General features: G+C 36.4%; 1 protein-coding gene across 6 annotated transcripts in view; it reads right to left on the reverse strand.

Annotated features, from left to right (window-relative positions):
• RIC1 (RIC1 homolog, RAB6A GEF complex partner 1) overlaps nt 1-15981 on the reverse strand; it is a 153682-nt gene that overhangs the window by 50470 nt on the left and 87231 nt on the right. For 3 of the 6 annotated variants that reach the window (XM_077966120.1, XM_015117722.3, XM_077966119.1), the window contains 3 exons: nt 9013-9120; nt 2630-2772; nt 2204-2337 (listed from right to left, as the gene is read on the reverse strand). In XM_077966120.1, coding sequence (XP_077822246.1) covers nt 2204-2337; nt 2630-2772; nt 9013-9120 — 385 coding nt within the window. Of the gene's footprint in view, nt 1-2203; nt 2341-2629; nt 2773-9012; nt 9121-15981 lie in introns of all 6 variants that reach the window. The other 3 variants (XM_015117724.3, XM_015117721.3, XM_077966118.1) reach the window with 1 other exon arrangement.

A 15981-nucleotide genomic window follows, 5' to 3' on the forward strand; every position in this document is an offset into this window, starting at 1 on the left:
GACTTGGAACCAACCCAAATGTCCATCAATGATAGACTGGCTTAAGAAAATGTGGCACACATATACCATGGAACACTATGCAGTCATAAAAAAAGGATGAGTTCGTGTCCTTTGTAGGGACATGGATGAAGCTGAGCAAACTATCGCAAGGACAGAAAACCAAACACCGCATGTTCTCACTCATAGGTGGGAACTGAACAATGAGAACACTTGGACACAGGAAGGGGAACATCGCACACTGGAGCCTGTCATGGGGTGGGGGGAGGGGGGAGGGATAGCATTAGGAGATATACCTTACGTAAATGACGAGTTAATGGGTGCAGCACACCAACATGGCACATGTATACATATGTAACAAAACTGCATGCTGTGCACATGTAGCCTAAAACTAAAAATATATATATATACACACACACACACACATATACACACATATGTATATATTTAGAAAGGGCTCTCTGATATCACACTGGGCTTCAGAAAACCAGTGTAAGTTTTTCTAATATTAAAGTCAGAAAAGTTTTTATGAAGAAATATTTACATGTGCATGGAGGCTATGAACATGCATGTGGACATGTGATACATACCTATAGACATGTGATACACACACACATGCACTGCACAGGTGTACACACACAGACACACACACACACACACTCTTATGTTTTATGCAAGCTCATTTCTTCTGTAAGCCATCCTTAAGTGATAGTTCCTCAGGGTGGAGAAAAAAAAAAAAAAGATGAAATGGGCCAGGTATCAGGGCTGACGCCTGTAATCCCAGGACTTTGAGAGGCTAAGGTGGGTGGATCACCTGAGGTCGGGAGTTCAAGACCAGCCTGACCAATGTGGAGAAACCCCGTCTCTACTAAAAATACAAAATTAGCTGGGCATGGTGGCATATGCCTGTAATCCCAGCCATTTGGGAGGCTGAGGCAGGAGAATCGCTTGAACCCGAGAGGCGGAGGTTGTGGTGAGCCGAGATCATGTCATTGCACTCCAGCCTGGACAACAAGAGCAAAATTCCGTCTCAAAAAACAGTATATGAAACGAACAGAATAGCTAATATGCTTGAAAAAGCTGGGAGGCTATTTACACAACTGACAATTTGGGTTGAGTAAGAGGTAAGTACATAAAAATTAAGCAAATGTAAAGAACAAGGTAATCATTAATTCCTAGCAGGAGGAAAAATCTGCAGTAAAGGAAAAATAATTATAACATACTGACAGAAACAGGAGACAGCCAAGGGTCCCCAGCGAAACTCCACCTTCAAGCCCAAAAAGAGCCTGAAGGCTAAAAGACGAGACTTCTTGTCCCAGATGAAACTGGTGATGCAGAGGGAAAACTGCCCCTGTTTGCCCTTTCTTGACTGATTCTTTCTGAATAGTGCCCACAAGCGCACTGGGAGAATGGGGTGGGGTCACGGGAAGTTCACACCTTGAGCAGCAGGGAGGACCCTGGGCTCTTCAGCTGGTGTGTGTGTGTGTGTGTGCGCGTGTGTGTGTGTGTGTGTGTGTGTGTGTTGGGGCTTGGTAATCAATCTGTGAGGTGGGAGCCTGTTAGCAAGACCTCTTTTTTTGCTGAGAGCTTTCTTTTAATAAATTCTGCTCTCCTCACTTTCAGTATGTCTGCATGCCTAATCTTTCCTGGCTGTGTGACAAGAACCTTTTACCTAAACTAAGGAGCAAAAACTTCTGCATCAGTACTACATGGTTTAGGTACTAATGGAGCTTACATATTGATAAAAATATAAGCAATTAATAGTAACCTAATCAAAATCACAGTAATTATAATGGGAACATGAGAAGAATGTAAGTATGGTGGAAGCAGGGAAAAGGGAAGTAAACTGTCACTCTCCACAGTAAGAAGTCAATAAACACAGCCTAAAAACTAAAAATTAAAGGAAATATTCAGAGTAGTAGAGATTAAAAACCAAATAACCAGTAAAGGAATAAAAAGTAGTTGCCTCCAAAAGTGGAAAATTAGGCATGAGGAGAGCAGGGAAGAGAACAGGAACCATCATTTTTCTTTAACTTGTCCAAGAGAATTTTGTCTACTTATACTATTTATATGTTTGACTTGATTAAAAAATTAACAACCCTTAAAATCTTGTATGAATAATGAAAAAAGAATTTAATAACAAAGAATAAAATAAGTACAAAATAACAACAACAACAAAAAACCCTTCAAAATAAATAAGCCATACCTCTGCAGTAAATCTACTTGACACTGGTGTAATAAATCCAACTTTACCATCATTAAATACAACAGCAAACCCATCAAGTGTGGCACAGTATTCCATGTCTCTGATATGTACATCTGTGAAGCCCAGGAATGAACCTACTGATGAAAAACATAAGCACATGAAATAGGATTAAGAATATAATAAATTACTCTCTCACCTTTTGCCAGAAAAACCTATAAGTTTAAAAGGGTAAAAATAATGACCTAACAACCCTAAACAATTAAACTGTCCTTTCCTACTAAATGCCTCTCTCACCCCGCCTCTCATACTCTCCCTACCGCTCTCCTAGCATAAGTAATTTCAAAGAAGTGTTCATCCATAGAAGATATCTAACTAGATATCAAACATAAAACAACTGGTTCAACCTCATATAGAAAGTATAGCTACCTCTAGATGACTGCAGGTCTACTGAAAAGGGTACTGTGCAAAGATTAATGGCTTTCCTTCCATTTGTCATTCCTTCCCAGTGAATAAGATGAAGAAGTCCATCAGAAGTAGCAACCAGGAGATCTTCCAACACAGACTGCAAACTGTAGGTAGAATCAATTAATTTTTAAGAGAGCATACTGGGAAAGCAATGTGTATGAATATAAAAACTCCATTAGCGAATACTCATGCAAAAATGATCATGAAACCATTTACAAAACATCTCCATTTATCTGCAACTTCTGGGAAAGCAATGTGTATGAATATAAAAACTGCTTTAGAGAATACTCATGCAGAAATGATCATGAAACCATTTACAAAACATCTCCATTTATCTGAAACTTTATGTATATTTCAATCTAGAATCAGAAATTCTGGAAGAAATGAAAGACTATGGGCAGCCACAGTCACAAACTTGGTAACTGATAAAACTAGTTAAAAACTAGAAATATTGAAACAGCAAATTAGAAGATGGAAACAGAAGTGATAGCAGACAAGAAAGAAAAAGAGGTAGAGAAACCATAAAATGAGTAAGACCTAACTAATAACAGTATGACAATCGGGAGCCATTAAGTGTAGAGGTAACAATTCTCCGGTACTTGTCCAATAAAACTTTGAATAATGATGGAAATGTTCTGTATCTGTAAACTATCTAGCTATCTGTAAACAGTAGCTATGAGCTGTATGTGGTGACTATACACTTGAAATATGGCTAGTGCAACAAAGTAACTGAAATTTTACTTACTTTTCATTAACGTAAATTTAAATAAATTAATGTGTGACTAGTGGCTACCGTATTGGAGTACAGTTCCAGGCCAATATATTTCTCAGCATTCCTTCTGCAAACATTTACTGAGCCTATCCTCAGTGACAGGTGCTATACTCTGTGTTGGATATTCGAGGGTGAATAAAATATTCTCTGTCTTCAGAGGACTTCTCAGGCAAGAAGTGAAAAATAGTTACACAGCATGATCTCAACACTTATCAATATTTGTGAAGATATTCAGCATTTACTTAAGGGGGAAATAGCCTGTTTTGCTCACCTCTGTATGCACAGTCCCAAGGGCAGTGTTAGTTAAATCTGTCACTAAATATTTGTGCAAAGAAGGCAAGAAGAGGGAAAGGGTTAGAAGAAAGACGAACCCATAAATGAGCCTACAAAGATACTGGCACAAAGAAAAAGACAACTAGGGAAACCAGTAGAAACTGATACCAAGAAAGCCAAGAAGTAAGATGAATTTAAGAAAGAGTGTTCAAAGTATCAAATACTATATGAGGAAAAACAAAAAATGTTATGTGTATATTATATACAACCTATTAAATACTATTAAATTCCCTTTCATACTTAAGGAAAGAGCATATTTCAGATATATTTTAATCCATAATGACAAAAAAAAGTCTTTTAGTATTTTAATTCTTAAACTAAACCTTTAATTCTTTGGAAAGTTTACTTCAACTACTTATACTCCAAAGATTTCAGTTAATGAAGAATTTGCTGTTTTTTCCCCAACTATAAAAGTACTGAAAAAGATCAGAAACAGATGTTTCTTTACCCAGCTCTATTTCTTGAACTTCACAGCCATTTGTAATCAATTAAAATTCCCAGTTTATAGAAATTTCACTTTTTAAAGCATTATATATTAATTTCAAATTTATATTTCAGTGATAAAATCTATGTGTATCATTTGGTGGGTGGAGTATAAAAAGTTTATGTTTTAGATGTACTACTATATGCTATGAAAATATGTAATTCAAAATCTAAGCTGTTGGAAATCTGAATTACTTTTGAGCCTTAAAGAAATGTAGTTATGGGGCCTGAGTCACATAATTGGCAGCTATAACCCAGGCAGCTGTAATCTATCTTTCTCTGATTATAGATTAGCTTTCTTCCTTACTGTATTGTTTTATAAATGTTATAAATGACTAAAGGGATCCAGGGAAGACCCCTTCCCTCTTCACTGTTGATCTTCATGGTAGATTAACTTCCCTCTTATCTTTCTTACACAAAGACTTCATGGCTATCAAATTGTCTTAAAATGGAAATGTTAAATACACTCTTTTTAAATTGGAAAGGAATGAAACTAGCTTTAAAGAAAAGCCATAAAGAAAACAAACTGTAACTAAATTGTAACTCATAAACCAGCCTGGTATACAAAACATTACAATCCTACTAAACTTTATTTTAAACCTTTATAAGCCATAACTGAACTTTTTTTTTTCTTTTTTTGAGATGGAGTCTTGCTCTGTTGCCCAAGCTGGAGTGCAGTGGCACAATCTCAGCTCACTGCAACCTCCGCCTCCGAGTTCAAGCGATTCTCCTGTCTCAGCCTCCCCAGTAGCTGGGATTACAGGTGCACGCCACCATGCCCAGCTAACTTTTGTATTTTTAGTAGACATGAGGGTTCGCCATGTTGGCCAGGCTGGTCTTGAACTCCTGACCTCAGGTGATCGACCCACCTTGGCCTCCCAAAGTTCTGGGATTATAGGCGTGAGCCACCGCGCCTGGATGAACATTTTTTTGAGACAGAGTCTCACTCTGTTGCCCAGGCTGGAGTGCAGTGGCGCGATCTCAGTTCACCGAAACTTCCACCTCCTGGGATTCTCCTACCTCAGCCTCCCGAGTAGCTGGGATGACAGGCATGTGCCACCATGCCCAGCTAATTTTTCTATTTGTGGTAGAGACAGGGTTTCACCATGTTGGCCAGGCTGGTTTTGAACTCCTGACCTCAGATGATCCACCTGCCTCGGCCTCCCAAAGTGCTGGGATTAGGCGTGAGTCAGTGTGCCTGGCCTGCAAGAACTGAACTTTTAACTTTGGAACACTGACCCCATTTTCTGAAGTCTGTTCTCCCTGACTGGCCAGCTTTCTGCTTGCATTAATTCCAGATTCTGATCCTTCTGATTACTTCAAGTTGACAATGTCAAGAGAAGCAAATTTAGCAGAGTAGTCCCTGGTTTACCAGTGATTTTCCTTGGAAGGAGTCAGCCTTGTTTTTTCCAAACTACATTCTTTCTCTCCCCTAACCCTATCTCCCTAGAAAATCACTGTATATGATAGAAATAAAAGTTACACTCCAGTAATCTGACTACCTGCTAGACAAAAACTCAACAATCGTCTGACAAAATTAAGAGTTCATAATCTCTACAACATGATAATCAGCAATGCTGCAACAAACAAATGACTGGCCAGATGTGTGAATAAGCAGGAAAATGTAACCTAGAATCAAAAGAAAAATCCATCAATATAAATAGACTTACAGATAATCTTGATATTGGAATTAGCAGATAATGACTTTTTAAAAACTGTGATAAACATAATAAATAATCTATAGGAAGAGATAGATATATCCTTCTCATTTAATCGAAAGTAGACAAACTTGTTAAAGGCTGAGCCAGGCGTGGTGGCTTGTGCCTGTAATCCCAGCTACTAGGAGGCTGAGGCGGGAGGAACACTTGAGCCCAGAAGCTTGAGACCAACTGAGCAGCACAGTGAGACCACCATCTCTAAAAAAATGTAGAAATAAAAAAACTGATGTCAGTTGTTAAAATACTAATATTTCTATAAAGGCTGGTAAATAGACCTTGCCCCAAGGTACCCAGGTGTTTGCTACAACTGAATCCCCTCCCTCAGAAAAATCTGGCCAACTGAAGGATTCATTATTGGCATAGTAGGGCGATGTCAGAACCCTGTTCGATAACTAATATAACGCATGTCTTTTCATGCTGTATTGGTTCTTAAATTTTTGGTTTCTTTGAGACACAGTCTCTGTTGCCCAGGCTGGAGTGCAGTAGCGCAATCTCAGCTCACTGCAACCTCTGCCTCCTGGGTTCAAGCAATTCTTGTGCCTCAGCCTCCCGAGGAGCTGGGAATACATGCCCATGCCACCACGCCAGACTAATTTTTATATTTTTAGTAGAGACAGGGTTTCACTATGTTGGCCAGGCTGGTCTCAAACTCCTGACCTCATGATCTGCCCTTCCTCATGATCTGACCTTGTGATCTGCCTTGGTCTTCCAAAGTGCTGGGATTACAGGCATGAGCCACTGTGCCCAGCCCAGTTCTGAAATATTTTTAATATCACAACTGTTAATGAGTACATTTAAAAATTTATGTAAATATACTCTAAGTTATGTCCTTAGAGAGTCTCTTCAATCATTGACTTCATGAATTTTATGAAAGCTATGTGGTATCCCAGGTGTGCGTGTGTGTTAAATTTACGTTTAAATTTAGGATCTTGGCTGGGCGTGGTGGCTCAACACCTGTAATCCCAGCACTTTGAGAGGCCAAGGAGGGGAGATCGCTTGAGCTTAGGAGTTTGAGACCAGCCTCAACAGCATGGTGAAACCTTATCTCTACAATAAAGTACAAAAAATTAGCGTGGTGTAGTGGTATGTGCCTGTAGTCTCAGCTACTTGATAGGCTGAGGTGAGATCACTGGAGCCCAGGAGGCTGAGGCTGCAGTGAGCTGTGATCATGCCACTGTAATGAGCTGTGATTGTGCCACTGCACTTCAGCCTGGGTGACAAGGTGAGACCCTGTCGGAGGAGTGGGGAGAGAGGGAGGGGAGGGGAGGGAAAACTCTTATTAAAATTATATTTTTACCTTCTAAACATTCTCTATCCTCAATAACAAAAGTTAGATGCTTAACATTAATCATATTTTTTCTTCAATCAAAAATAAAAGATGAGATAGTACTCTTACTTCTATAAGCAACAGCATAACCAATATCCCTAGCCTTATCTGACTTACATTTGTGGTGATAGGAGGGAAAATAATTGGTTATAAAAATCTAAGTTTCATGTCTTCTCACTCAATCCAAATTCTATAGGAAATTTCAAATTTCCAGCAGTTATGTGTTTCAGGTGCTGATAACTTTGTTCTGAAATGCAATTATTCCACTGGAGTTTTGAGAGAAACCTTACAGATTTCCAACCACCTAAATTCATAGATTAAAACCTAGCACCTGACAGGTTAAACTTGGACAAAATGGCAGAAATTTTTTTTTTTTTTTTTTTGGCTCTCTTTCTATTCTAGTTCCATGCACCATACAAGGTTTCCCACCAGGTGGAGGTAGAAAACCAAGCCTGTACCATTCCACCCTTTTTGGTACCTACAGACACTCAGAATTCCTTATGTATCAAGTTACTTTCTTGAAAGTGATTCCCATGCTGAAATAAATAAAATGTGAAGTTATGAATAACCCTCTGACCAAGGTGATGAGTAACCTTGAACTCAATCTTTTGTAACACTGATTACATTTAAGCAAATAATAATTGTGTTCTTTTCTATGAGAATAAGATATGAAGTGATGGACCAAAAAAGGCAGGACAATACCCAGCCACTTGCATAGTTTTATTTAATATGTTCCAATATCATTCTGTACAGTACTCTAACAAGAGAAATGGTGAAATAAACCTTTTCTTAAAACTGTGAATCAGAGGGATTTTTTAAAATTAGCATTACATTCATATAATTCAATACATTTACATAGTTCAATATTAAAAAAGAGTACACAATAGCTTTTCTCCCAAACCTGTCCCATAGCCACTCAGTTCTCATCCTGTTTCTTATGTATTCTTCCAGAAAAATACATGTTCTCTTTTAAACAAGATGGAGATCCCTCAACTCTCTTTTAAAAACAAACAGTAGCAACATATGCATTTTATTTTTTTCACCCAACAACATATTTAGAAAGCTTTTTTTCCATAAAGAATGTCCTCAATGTTTTTACAGCTGAGTATCATTTAAGTAAATTTTCTTACATCTACACAATGGAAAAGATATGCAGCTAAACTAAGTGACAACTAAAACATCAATAGTGGAACAACAATTAAAGAAATTGTAGGTAAGATTCCTTATTTTTTTCTACCAATGGGTATAAAATAGATTTCTAGTATTCTGGTATTTCTGGCCACTTTGTCATAAAACCTTTATTCATATTGGATGAAAAAGCATAACTTTCTTCCAAGTGTACACAAACTTCCCAGAAGCTTAAGACAACTTTGGAAACAAAGGCACTTTCTCTTTTCCTCAATTTGTGTGCTTTCATCAGTATTGTTTTGGGAAATACGGACTGTTATCGCTCAAACAATTCTAGACCTTATAAAATATAAATTTCAAAATAAGATTATAGTTGGTATATTCAATTTATGAGCGTTATTATAATAAATATAATGTGCCATCTGCAAAACTTCCAATGTCTTATAAGGGTTAATCAAGCATTTCCAGAACTAAGAAGTTATCTTGAATTAAAAGAAATTTAACTTTCCTGTTGGTCATGGGATTTACCAACTACATTGTCTACTGTCATCATACAATGTCAAATTTAACCAAAGTACTGTACCTCATGATAGGTGCTTGTAAATCCAGTATTTTCCTCATCTCTAAATTTAATGCTGGAGCACACTGTTCTTCCTTAAAATGGGGTGTCCCCTTCATTTGTGGACTTCCTCTAAAAGAAACATCATAGAGTTAAAGAAAGATATTGAATTTGCCTCCACTCTTTGGCTAATATACATCCAATCAAATAAAGTAAATGAAATCAAACTTACAAATCAGGTATTCATCCTTCAGATTCTCAAATGAAAAACAGACTTAAATTCTATTATAGCAGACATATCTACTTATCAATTGGAAATAAATGTTTGACCAATGTAATCTGTGTTAGGAAGGTGGGAAAGAGAAGAGCAGAGAATCTGAGAAAAAAAACACATTTGAAATAAAAGTCAACTAATGCTAAAAGAGAACCAACAGGCATTTTGTTTAAAATTACTGAGGGCCCTTTCTAAGGTGGGCAACTATGGGGGAAAAAAAATGTATCATTCTATATAGTACCTGTCCCAGTGGTCCAAATCGTGTAGCTTCATCTTTACTTACTCCACACCTTATCCTTGATTCCTATTCTTTGGGTATGTATCAGAATTAAGGTTAAATTCAAGGGTGCAATTCGGAGATGTTCTGCAAGTTACTTAGTAATAAATAACAAAATACCTAAAATTTTAAATCCCTGGCATTAAACAGCTGCAGCAGAGTGCTGGGTCAATGCCAAGTTAACTGAACTGTCACACACAACCCTTCAAAGGACTACAGGCTGTTTTGTATTCTTTATCTTCATATGGCATAGTAGACCAGTATCTTCTTCAGTGCCTGTGTTGGAATTTAACAGTTATCTGTCTCTCACCATCAGCTATCACTTGTGGCAACAATTAGCCTGCTGATATAATCTCTCCCTTTCCAGTCAAGTACAGTCCTGTAAATTAATTTGTCAATACTATTAAAATATGCACAAAGAGGCAAACAAGTCCAATAGCTTTCAAAGTTCCCAGCTTTGTGAAATATATTTTGATGCTCATTTTTTAGTTTTCCTTCTTGCTTATTTTTTAGTTACAGACTATTTTTATTATAAAAGTTTTGTGATTTATTACCATTCTATCCTGCTACTGCTATGATCTGGAGTACTTAATTCCTTCTAAGTCTAAACGACTAAACTAGCTAAGGTTTAACCATACAGGTTCATGTTCAACTAACGTGTCTGACTGATGTGACAGCCTGTAAAAAGGACATGAAAGTAATTAGTTTATAGGAGTCACATTTAAATTGCTGAACACACAGCCTATGATGATTTACTGAGATGTCTTCCATGTATTAATATATCTGGTTTTAAAGTTAAATTTTATTTTCCAAAGTAATATATACACAGACGTTAAAATTCAAATAGGGCTAGAAAGCTTAAGACAAAAACAACACAAAGGTAGACTCCTTTTAGTGGAAACTTAAGACATGTGTCCTGATTTGAACAGACCAACTCCTAAAATAACAGCTCTGAGCTAAAATAGGAAAACTGAACACAGACTAGCTATTTGATGACATTAATAAACTATTGTTAATACTGTTGGGTGTAATAATATTGTGGTTTGGTTTCCTTAAAATGTCTACCTGTAGCTTGTAATCCCAGCACTTTGGGAGGCCGAGACAGGGGGATCACGAGGTCAGGAGATCGAGACCATCCTGGCTAACACAGTGAAACCCCGTCTCTACTAAAAAATACAAAAAACTAGCCGGGCGACGTGGCGGGCGCCTGTAGTCCCAGCTACTCGGGAGGCTGAGGCAGAAGAATGGCGTAAACCCAGGAGGCGGAGCTTGCAGTGAGCTGAGATCTGGCCACTGCACTCCAGCCTGGGCGGCAGAGTGAGACTCCGTCTCAAAAAAAAAAAAAAAAAAAAAAAAAGTCTACCTGTTACCGATAAAACAGAAGCATTTAGAGTTGGATGATAATGATATAGTACAAGGAAGTTGCCTTAATATTTAAAAAGTATGCATGCATGGGGATAGGGGGATGTTGACAACTTTTGAATCTGGGAGTTAAGTACATTGGGTACGTGTCCTTTTAGTTTCTCAAGTATGGCTGTGGAATTCGATGATATTCCTATTCACAGACTAGCTCATTTTCCTCTGAAGTACCTAGCATCTTCTTTTTATATCCAATGGTTTCTGAAATTTCAGAATAATTAATTTTTCTACAAGTATGTGAATATTTATCATTGCACTGAGCACTTGCTAGACCTCTTCAATCTACTGATATATTTAGTTTAAACTCTAGGAAATTTGCATGTTTTGTTTCCATAATATAATAATAAGCTTCGCCATTCCCTGTTCTTTCTACAACTCCTAGTCAGTTAGATATTAAACCTCATATTAAACTCTAATTTTCTCTTTTCTCTCTTATTTTTGTCTTTTATTCTATACCCAGGGAAAGTTCCTCAACTGTTTCTTTCAATGCTTTTACTGAATATACTTCTACTATTGTACTTTTCATTCTGAGAATTTTCTCATCCACTCCCCTTGTTTTCTTAAACCATCCTGCTTTGATTAGCCAAAATTTGTCTAAGGTTGTTAATTATTTCCTCGAGGTGTTTTCATTCCCTCAATTATCTGTTAATACTTTAAGTTCCTTTTTTCTGGTATGTGTTTCTAAGTTACATTGGAAACTTTCCTAAGATGGCTAACAACATAGTCTTGTTCTTATTTTAGAGGTTAACAATAAAAAGGTGACTATGTGTCCGCAGGCTGTCAATTCATGGACTTCAGCAGGGTAGTGGCCAGCTAGCTTTTTTGTTGAGGTCTTCAAATACTAGTACCCGTCAAGCAATTTTTCTTCAGTGGTTCCATTTCTCCAGGAAGGATCCCTCAAACCTGCCTGGGATATCAAAGTGTGAAAGACAGAAGTCTGGAGCCAAGCAGGGTAAGGAGGCAATATGACAACTTTAGCATCTCACTCTTGTCCTACTGTTAAATACATATTGTTAAACCAGACAGTATATTTCCTGTGAGGCGGGAACACAGGAATCCTTATTCAGAGTTTTCAAGCAATCTCTATGTTGATGGCTCCTGCCTCACTTCTATATTCTGTAGTACTAGTCCATCTAATCCCTGAGCCTTTCTGAGTTTGCAGGTAAAACAAGGTGCTTTTTGTCAGTATCTTGTAGGTTCTTAAGCACTCAAGTTTGATGGTCTTCCTTAGTTATTTATTCTTTTCCTTCGGATTTTTAGCTCAAGGGTTGGAGATACTTCTAGTTTTGATTAAAGATGGAAATATTATTTCAACTTTTTTTCTGTTGGTGATTATCAAGAGAAAGAATGGAAACCACATTACCTATCTTAAAACTGGAAACCATGTTTTTCTTTATATGGATACCTCATTTATTACAAGTATTATAAGAACTTTAAAGTAAATTTAAGTAAATCCTAATTTCTTCATGACTTCCATTATAAAATTAGAGCTACATCTGGCAGGAAAGTTTCCATCCTGTCTTCCAAACATACTAAAATAGAGCAAACTTTAAAAAATTATAGTAACAAAAAAATTCTGACTTTCTGATAAAAATATTTTAGAGTTCAACTATAATTTGATAAGGTACAGCATCAGATGATTAGAAGAGAGTCACAGAAGATGAGGCTAGAAGAAGAAGATGAAGCCAGATTATGAGAGCACTGAATGCCAGGAGAACAGGAATAGAGTATTTACTATGTATGAAACAGTGTACAAAACATCCTATACACATTATCTCAACTGATCATTTGTAATCTTTTGAGACAGAAATTATCTCCACTTTTCCAGAGAGAAAACTGAAACTTAACAAATATTGAGAACTGTGCTCTTGGTCACAAAGCTAAGAAAGTACGGGAGCTGATAATCAAGCTCTAATATTTAAGGCTCTAAGCAACTGAAAATTATAGAGTTAAAGAGACTAACAAAATAACCTCTGTCTGCACATAGAAATAATGGAACAAATGCTAAACAATGGACTGGGGATGGGGTAGGGAAGGGAACACACACTGTAAATGTTAATGTTTTTCATATCTGGACAGACAGCAGAACTGCAGTTTCTTGCCTTCTTAAAATTAGGTGTGGCCACATGATTTACTTTGGCCTACAAAATATGAGGGGAAGTCATTTGTGTCACTTCTGAACAGAAAATTTAAGAGACAACACTTGGTACATGTTCTGTTTTTAATCCTCTACTGCGGAGATCTAACCTATACTGACCAATACAGTAACTGACAATTGTTAGATTTTTGTCCTGTAAAACTCAACTAATTAACAGTTTATGACTATTCTACATGAGTGATTTCAATAACTATGCAATCTGAGAAATAGGAAAAAAGAATGAAAAAAAAATAGACATAGTTTAAAGACTTATGGGAACAACATCATAAATAACAATGCCTGATTGTATGATGGAAGTCCAAAGGCAAGGAGAGAGAAAACAGAATATATGAAGAAATAATGGTTACAAACTTTCCAAATTTGAGAAAAACAAGAGTCTTTCACCCAAGAAACTCCAAGTAGGATAAATTTTAAAAGTTGCACACAGAGACACATTATGTTCAAACTGTCAAAAAACAAAGAGAATCTTGAAAGTAGCAAGAGATGTATGTGACTCTTCACATACAAGAGATCCCAAGTAAGACTGACAGCCAACTTTTCATAGGAAACCATGGAGGTCAGAAAACAGTGGGATGGCACATTTCAAGTGCTGAAATATCTAGAAATATTATCCTTCAAAAACAAAAAAGAAATTACCGAATTTCCAGATAAACAAAAAGTTGAGGGAATTTGTCACAAGTAGACCTGAACTACAAGAAATGCTAAAGGAAGTTCTTCAGCCTGAAGAGAAAAGAGGCAATAACTCAGAGCCATGTGAGAAAATAAAGAACACTGATAAAAGTAATTACATAGGTAAATATAAAAGCCAGCAGTATTATAGTTTCAGAAATCTGCCTTTTTCCCCCTATATGACTCAAAAGACAAGTGCATAAAACAGCAATTATACATCTATGTTAACAGTCATACAATGTATAAAGATGTAATTTGTGATAACAACAACATAAGGGAGGGAGGGAGATGTACAGGAACATAGTTTTGAGATATTATTGAAGCTAAGTTGGTATTACTTCAAACTAGGCTGTTGTACATGCAAGATGTTAATTTAATCCCCAGGGTAACCATTAATAACTAAAACATGTACAAAAAAGGAAATAAGAAAGGAGTCAAAATGGTACAATGCAAAAAAATCAAACCAAGAACAACAAAAAGGCAGTAGCGGAGGAACCCAGGAACAAAAAAGATACAGACATAATAGAAAACAAATAGCAAAATGGCAGAAATCCTTCTTTATCAGTAAGTACTTTAAATGTAAATGGATTAAATGCATTCATTAAAAGGCAAGCATTGTCAGAGTGGATTCAAAGAAACCAAATGAGTCCATTTATAAGTTGTCTACAAGAGAATTACTTTAGATTCAAGGAAACAAGCTGAAGGTGGAAGGAAGGAAAAATATATTCCATGCAAATAGTAACCAAGACAGGGTGGCTATGGTAAAATCAGAAACAAACAAATACACAAACAAAAAACCAAAAGACTTTAAGAACTATCACAAGAGACAAAGAATGACTTTTATAATGATAAAACAGTCAATCTAGCAAGAAGATACCACACTTATAAATAGATACAAATATAACATCAGAGCCACAAAATATTAATATATGAAGAAAGAACACAAAACTGAAGGGAAAAATAGATCTGTAATAATGTTAGAGACTTCAATACTCCACTTTCAATAATGGATAGAACTGGGCAGAAAATAAGGAAATAGAGAATTTAAGTAACGCTATATAAACCACTTAGACCTAAGACACATACTGAATATGCCACCCAACAGCAAAATACATATTATTCTCAAATGCACATGGAACATTCTCCAAGACAGAATGGATATTAAACCACAAAAAAGTCTTAATATATTTTAAAAGACTGAAAGCATATAAAGTATCTTCTCTAACCAAATGGAATATAACTAAAAATCAGTAAAACTAGAAAAATCACAAATATGTGGAAATCCAAAATACACTCTAAAACAATCAATGACTCAAAGAAGAACCAAAAGGGAAATTAGGAAATACTCTGAAACTAATGAAAATACAAATATAACATTATGGGATCAGAGGGAAATTTATAGCTAAAATGCCTACATTAAAAAAAGATTTCATATCAGTAACCTAACTTTATACCTTATGGAAGTAGTAAAAGAGCTGGCAGAAGGATAGATGTGATAAAAATTAGAGTGGCTGTACATGAAATTGAGAATAGAAAAACAATAGAGAAAAATCAATTAAATAAAGAGTTGGTTGTTTGAAAACATCAATACAATTGAAAAACCTACGGAAAAAGAGAGAAGACTCTAAAAGTCCAAAATAAAAGTGGGAATATTATTACTGACCATACAAAAAAACAGTATGGCTTATAAGAGAATACTGTAAACAACTGAATGCTAACTAGTTAGATAACCTATGTTAAATGGACAAATTCCTAGAAACACACAAATTTCCCAACTGACTCAAGAGGAAATAAAACATATGAATAGACCTGTAACAAGTAACAAAATTGAGTCAGTAATAAAAAACCTCCCAATAAAGAAGAGCCCAAAACCAGGTGGCTTAGTGACTTATACAATATTTAAATAAGAATGAACATTCATCCTTCTCAAGATGTTATTTAAAAAAAAAAAAATAGGTAAGAGGAGGGAACACTTTCTAATTCATTCCTTCTTCTTCTCTTTTTTTTCTTTTTAGACAGAGTCTTGCTCTGTCACCAGGCTGGAGTGCAGTGGCGCAATCTCAGTTCACTGCAACCTCTGACTCCCTGGTTGAAGCAATTCTCCTGCCTCAGCTTCCCGAGTACCTGGGATTACAGGCACGTGCCACCACGACCAGTTAATTTTTTAATTTTTAGATGGAGTTTCGCCATGTTGGT

This window comes from Macaca mulatta, chromosome 15, assembly GCF_049350105.2.
Source record: "Macaca mulatta isolate MMU2019108-1 chromosome 15, T2T-MMU8v2.0, whole genome shotgun sequence".
NCBI lineage: Eukaryota > Metazoa > Chordata > Mammalia > Primates > Cercopithecidae > Macaca > Macaca mulatta.